This window comes from Dipteris shenzhenensis, chromosome 15 (assembly GCF_047967505.1).
Source record: "Dipteris shenzhenensis isolate YYH24624 ecotype China chromosome 15, Dip_SZ_1.0, whole genome shotgun sequence".
In the NCBI taxonomy this organism is placed as follows: Eukaryota; Viridiplantae; Streptophyta; class Polypodiopsida; order Gleicheniales; family Dipteridaceae; genus Dipteris; species Dipteris shenzhenensis.
This window is the reverse complement of record NC_141610.1, coordinates 44,693,724-44,700,049: the sequence shown is the minus strand read 5'-3', so window position 1 is coordinate 44,700,049 and position 6,326 is coordinate 44,693,724. Positions and strand designations below refer to the sequence as shown.

General features: G+C 45.3%; 1 protein-coding gene across 1 annotated transcript; it reads left to right on the top strand.

Annotated features, from left to right (window-relative positions):
* Nucleotides 1-1,224: 1,224 nt before the first annotated feature.
* LOC147893873 (subtilisin-like protease SBT5.6) lies at nucleotides 1,225-5,948 on the top strand. The gene is made up of 11 exons (XM_087385708.1): nucleotides 1,225-1,370; nucleotides 1,553-1,644; nucleotides 1,746-1,843; nucleotides 2,027-2,215; nucleotides 2,560-2,671; nucleotides 3,258-3,828; nucleotides 3,917-4,020; nucleotides 4,133-4,375; nucleotides 4,464-4,578; nucleotides 4,655-4,868; nucleotides 4,958-5,948. Exons 1-11 carry the CDS (start codon nucleotides 1,281-1,283, stop codon nucleotides 5,518-5,520), a joined length of 2,391 nt encoding a protein of 796 aa, XP_087241834.1. The 5' UTR covers nucleotides 1,225-1,280; the 3' UTR covers nucleotides 5,521-5,948.
* The last annotated feature ends 378 nt before the right edge of the window (nucleotides 5,949-6,326 follow it).

The window sequence follows — 6,326 nt, the reverse complement described above, 5'->3', positions numbered from 1 at the left end:
TACATTTTCGATGGAATATTTGATGCAATTCCTAGGTTGTGACATTCCTTATGTTAAACATTGGGAGCTTATGTTATAGCATAAATAACAAAGATTTAGTGACCACTCTTTGAATGATGAAAGTTTTGGGCTGATGGCCAAAACATATGTTGGTTTAGCTAATGATGATTGAACTTTGATTCAAATTTGTTTGTTATTGTCGTGTCAAACTTATACGGGCCAAAAAGCTAAAGAGATGTTGCTTCAGGAAGATTTGTCAAGTAAATTAGACTTAGAGATGCAACTTTTCATCTAGTAAGGGGTATATCACATTAATACAAATGTATATGTTTCTATAATAGGATTATAGGATTCTTGTAGATCTCTGACATCCATCAAATAAATGTGGTGTTTAGAAACACCTTTCAAAATGTGTGACATATGACACTCTCCATTATAGTAGAGCTTGTAGATCTCAAAGTCATGTGGTTTAAATAACTATCCGACCCAATTCCTGATGGAAAATAAATTTTTTATTCTTTGCTAAGGGTGAAAATGTTAGTATTTCTATCGGAATTTTCATCGGGAAGCAACAGTATTAGCGTTGATATTTCCACCAACACTCAACGAAAATATCGATGCTATGGAATTTTGATGAAAAAAATTAGTGGGACAGAATGGGGTTTGCACACACACACACACACACTTATTTATTTATTTGTTTATATATGACAACGGAGTATAGAGTAAAAAATGAATTGATTGTGTCTTACTACTATTGAGAAAACAAGAGAATATAAACTGTGTGCAATGACCCCTCAATACTGAACGCCTAGATGTTCACAATAAAGTTGTGACAACATGTAGAGATTCTCATATCTTCTTTCAATTTCATTCCAACATACATAGATTAGCAAAACATAGGGAAATAGATAGGGAGTGGCATGTTCGTGCTTTATTTATTTGCTCAAGAAAATATTCGATGGAGAAGAGGGACTCGTATAAATGTACACAAAATACATAACATGAAATCAAGACACCTCATGCGCATGACTTTTCATTAACTAGCTAAGAACAATGATGGGTGATCATGTAGGACGTTTAATTTGATATGTTCCTTCATCATTTGTGTATTTTTCTATGTCTTAAGGTAAGGGAAACTGTTTGGTGTTATTTTTACTTTACACTTTGCTATTTAAGACGTGAGAGCTCGCAGCTCAGTATTCCTTAGTTCAACTATGAGAACTCACCAACCCCTTTCTTTCCAAGGAAAGCCTCCCTTCACCTCGCACCTTAACCCCATGGTCACTATCTTCTTCTTTTCCTTGCTACAGCTTTTCTTCCTGCAGTCTGCCGAAATTTCTGGTCTAACCTTGGCACAACAGCAGCAGGTAGACCGAAATTCATTGCCTACCTACATTTATCGCCTTTTGATGGTCCAAACTTAACAACACCGTAGTGATATTTCCTTTGTATGAATATCATGATGTGCACGCTTTTGGTGGGAATGGCTAGAGTTCTCAGAGCTTTTGTTAGTAGAATGTTCAACGACACCTGAAATTCACTTGCGCAGGTTTACGTTGTGTACTTGGGCCACCATGGAAATTTACACCCAGAAATGATCAGAGCTAGACATCATGAACTGCTTACGTCAGTAAAAGGAAGGTATCACGATCTTTTTTGTTAATTTGCCCTATATTGTGACTCCTCCCGTGTCCGTCTTTGGGAGGTTAGTTTAATCTTGTAGATGAGTGTGTTCATTGCAGTGTCCAAGGAGCAATGGAGTCGATGCTCTACAGCTACAAGTACAGTTTCAGCGGTTTCTCAGCCAAACTGACCTCAGAGGAAGCGTCCACGTTATCAAGTAAAGAACGCTTTCAGAATTCAATTTTTGTCCGTGTTTTTTTTGTCCAAACAAATCTTTGTCCGTGTTAAGCAGGTCGTTCAAGCGGACTTCGATTACCGGGTTGAAATTTAAAAGATATCGTGTGCACTACAGTAGTGATGTCTTTCATGTACTAACGCATGTGAAAGTGCCCTCTTACAGAAATTCCGGAAGTAACATCCGTGTTCCTAAGCCAGCAAAGAACGATGCACACAACCCGCAGCTGGGAATTCCTTGGATTATATGACACGAACACAGAAAGGCACGTTGCAAGGAATGATTCTGCAGATAGAACTCTCAGGGAAAAGGCCTCATACGGGGAAGACATGGTTGTTGGAGTGCTGGACACGGGTAAATACTAAGACGGTCATGTTCGAACTTCGCTATCCACAAGTTCACGCTAACGACAACAGAATTTAGTCTGACTAAAATTTATGCATATATTACTCTAAGTACTGAAAAATTACTCATTTTAACTTGTAAACTTATGCATCCTATGTATGTATGCGAAGATTAGCGACGGAATAATGATATCTAAGTATACGAGAAGGGGAGTCACCAGAGAAATATTAGAATAAAAGGCATAAAAGTTAAAACGGGCGCAGTTTTGTGAGCGAGCGAGCGCGCGCGCGCGCGAGAGAGAGAGAGACAGAGAGAGATATGCTGATGTCCCATCAAAACCACACCGTGCTCAGGAATTTGGCCAGAGTCGGAAAGCTTTAAGGACGATGGCATGGGTCCCGTGCCCGCGTGGTGGAGAGGTGTTTGTGAAGATGGGGACTTGTTCAATGCTTCCAATTGCAACAGGCAAGAGCGCTCGTACGGCCTTATTCCACTGCATACAGCACAAAGCATGAACTCATTGTCGCAGCAAAAGTAACAAGGTGTTCATGGGTCGAAAACCGTCGAATGACTTAATATATGATGAGACGAGCAATATGATACGTAGCTTGTGAATTGTTGGCATAGTTCGATGAATATGGAAACGGAATACTCGCCAACCATGGCGCTCAGCCGGATCAGATAATAGATTGTGCTATTCTGCACACCGTCACCAGTGATGAACAAGACGGAAAGCGTGCAATCTGTCTCGCAAATGATCTCGAGGCTGGCTCAAGGATCCTGATTCATGAAAGAGCTCCTGCGAATAAGATCTAGATCCACCGGTAAAAAGAAAGTTAGGCGGCAAAAAGGCAATTTGAAGCAAGGTCTTCAATTGTGTAAACAGGAAAACAACTTGAATTGAATTGTGTACACAGGAAAGCAACTCGAACCATACATCCTATATTTCGCAGGAGCTATTTCATGGATGATCAGCCGACGAGAGATCATCAGCAGCGAGTTCTGTCGCGTGAAATTATTTCCTTACAGACCGCTCTTGCATCATGTGCAGGAAACTGATCGGAGCGAGGACGTATATCAAGGCGTACGAGGAGCGATTTGGGCGATTGAACAGGGAGGCAACGGGGGAGTACAGGTCGGCGAGGGACAAAGACGGACACGGGACGCACACGGCCTCCACAGCCGCCGGTCGAGAGGTGACCAAAGCAGCGGCGCTGGGCGGATTTGGGGTGGGCACTGCCAGCGGCGGGGCGCCGCTTGCCAGACTCGCCGTCTACAAAGTTTGCTGGCCAATTCCCGGCGAATCGCCAGCTGGCGATAACACGTGTAGCGACGCCGACATGTTGGCCGCCTTCGACGACGCCGTGGCTGACCGCGTGGACATTCTCAGCATCAGCATCGGCTTCCACAACCCCCAACCCCCCTTCTTCCACGACGTCATCGCCATTGGCGCCCTCCACGCTGTCCGCCGTGGCGTCTTCGTGGCTTGCTCCGGTGGCAACGACGGCCCCCTCGCCACCACCGTGTCCAATCTGCCGCCGTGGATCATCACCGTGGCCGCGTCCAGCGTGGACCGCAGCTTCCCTGCGCCCCTCACGCTCGGCAACGGCCGCGTTCTTCAGGTTAGCCCATTACTACCAGCTCAGTGCTTTCCGTTCTCTACCTCGCTGCTTTTGATGATCCCTTATTTATTTCCTGCTTGTTTTCTAGGGCGAATCCGTCACCCCCGCTGCCCTTCATCCGACTTTCTTCCCCTTCATCTCCGCTTCCGATGCCCCCCTCTCCAACGCCTCCGCCAGCGTCGACCAAGCCTCGTCAGTCTCCGATGCATTGTTCCCCTTAATTTAAAAGTTTTTTTCTCAGTGATTTCCGCTTATCCCTACATCTATCGCTCCTCCTCTATTGAACTTGGACCATTCTCTGCAGACTATGTTTTCCCGATTCGTTAGATCCTGCAAAGGTGAAGGGAAAAATCGTTCTCTGTTTCAGAGGAGTCACTCCCCGCGTTTCCAAAGGCGAGGAGGTGCGCCGAGTTGGCGGCGCCGGGATGGTTCTCGGCAATCGTCCGGCAAACGGAATCGAAATCGCGGTCGATGCCCACCTAGTGCCCGCCACGGCAGTCAGCGTGGATGTTTCACGTGAGGTTGTGGAGTACCTCCGGGTGACGAAGTAATAAGATCTAATCGCATCCCAATCATTTCATGTGATGAATTAACGCAATTCCGCGCTTTAACGACGGAGCTGTTCTGCACTTCAGGAATCCTATCGCCAAATTGAGTCACTCGAAGACTGATCTGGGTGTGAAGGCGTCACCGTTCATTGCAGCCTTTTCATCAAGGGGCCCCAATTCACTCATTCCGGAGATAATGAAGGTGAGCACTCCGTTCTTTTTACTGCGTGGATCTTGGTGGTGTTTGTAGCCACTGAGATTCACGCTTTTGATGGCAGCCCGATATATCTGCTCCCGGGCTCAATATCCTGGCAGCTTGGTCTGGGAACAATTCCCCTACAAAGCTCGCCTCCGATACACGGAGGGTCAAGTATAGCATCGTCTCCGGCACATCCATGGCCTGCCCGCACGTATCCGGCACAGCAGCTCTCCTGAAAGCCATTCATCCCTCTTGGAGTCCCGCCGCGATAAAGTCCGCCCTCATGACAACAGGTAAGAAGGAATCCAAGGCCATACATTGCCTACCCCCATTTCTTTCTTCATGGGACGCACTCTAACAGGTGCATTCCTCCGTTTGCCAGCGTTAGTAACAAACAGCGAAGGAAATCCAATCATGGCAGCGACGGGGGAGGTAGCGACGCCGTTCCTGATGGGTGCGGGAGAGATGAATCCAACCCATGCAGCGGATCCGGGTCTGGTATACGATGCTGAGTTTGAAGACTATGTACGTTTTCTGTGCGACACAGGGTACGAAGAAGACATGATAAGGAGCATGGTAGGATCTGCGGAGTTCGCATGCAAGAGGAAGGGAAGCACGAGCAATTTGAACTTGGCGTCCGTTGCAGTGGACATGCGAACCGCAGTTGCAAAGGGAGGTGGGGTGGTGGAGGTGAAGAGGAAGGTGACCAACGTGGCGGGCAGGAGCGTGTACACGGTGGCGGTCCAGTCACCTCCAGGGACAACGGTCCACGTGGCACCTTCCAAGCTTGTGTTCACGCGGAACTCCCAAAAGCACACCTTCAAAATCAAAGTGTCCCTCCAAAGCGCCTCCTCCCCTCCTTCACAATATGTCTTTGGCTCTTTCACTTGGTACGATCACATGGGTCACACGGTTAGAAGCCCCATTGTTCTTAGGCTTTACTAGCTGTCGCTCACTCAATGGCACCATAGCCCACTTAAAAGCATTGCAAGCCCTTGTCACCATTCTCACATGCTCCAGCCCTTGCAAATGTTGTTAGTACCTTCACTTTCACACATGCACTAAACTTTAATGCATAAAATCTACAAGCTGTTGCACATAACCATTCATCTCATGTTGGTATCATTAATGTGCCTACCTTGTGGCCCTATCAAGTCTCTCATGGCCAACTAAATTGTGTCATAGTCTCATTATCATTTGTACATAGCACTTAGTTTTGACAACATGCCTTGGATGCTCTTAAATTTTCTCTCTTCTCCCTATAAAATAAATTGCATCTTCCTAATCACACTCACTATGTAGTTATTTGGAGTCTTATGTTATAGCGTTATTCCCTCACAAAGTGCGCTTATGTAAAGTTCCCAAATGTACATACATGCTTGTAGACTTTACACATACCTGCATAGTTGTCCTTAGATGCATTTTAGAGTTGGCAGACCCTTTTATAAAGCATGAGTCATGACACTTCTCCTTTTACGTACTTGCACTAGATTGCATCATGAGACTCACTTAGAGTTTATTCAAATCACATAGCTTGTATGGTGCCATTTTTAAGTACTTTCTATGCTTTAGAAAGAATGTTTCTAAATGAATGACACCTTTCAAGTCAAACTTTTGCATTGTGGTTTAACAATAACCCACTTAAAATCTCATAATTTCATGATAGCCTTTAAATATAAAACGTTATAGATTGCACTCCTATTAAGATCTCTTACCTCATTCCTACCACGAAAGTATTGTGAAATGAGAAA

Bases quoted from the DNA above. Each gene is read 5' to 3' on its own strand.
- LOC147893873 (XM_087385708.1), top strand. From the start codon at position 1,281: ATGGTCACTATCTTCTTCTTTTCCTTGCTACAGCTTTTCTTCCTGCAG. The intron at 1,645-1,745 runs GTATCACGATCT...TGTTCATTGCAG, and splicing joins CTTACGTCAGTAAAAGGAAG to TGTCCAAGGAGCAATGGAGT. The intron at 4,021-4,132 runs GTCAGTCTCCGA...CATTCTCTGCAG, and splicing joins GCCAGCGTCGACCAAGCCTC to ACTATGTTTTCCCGATTCGT.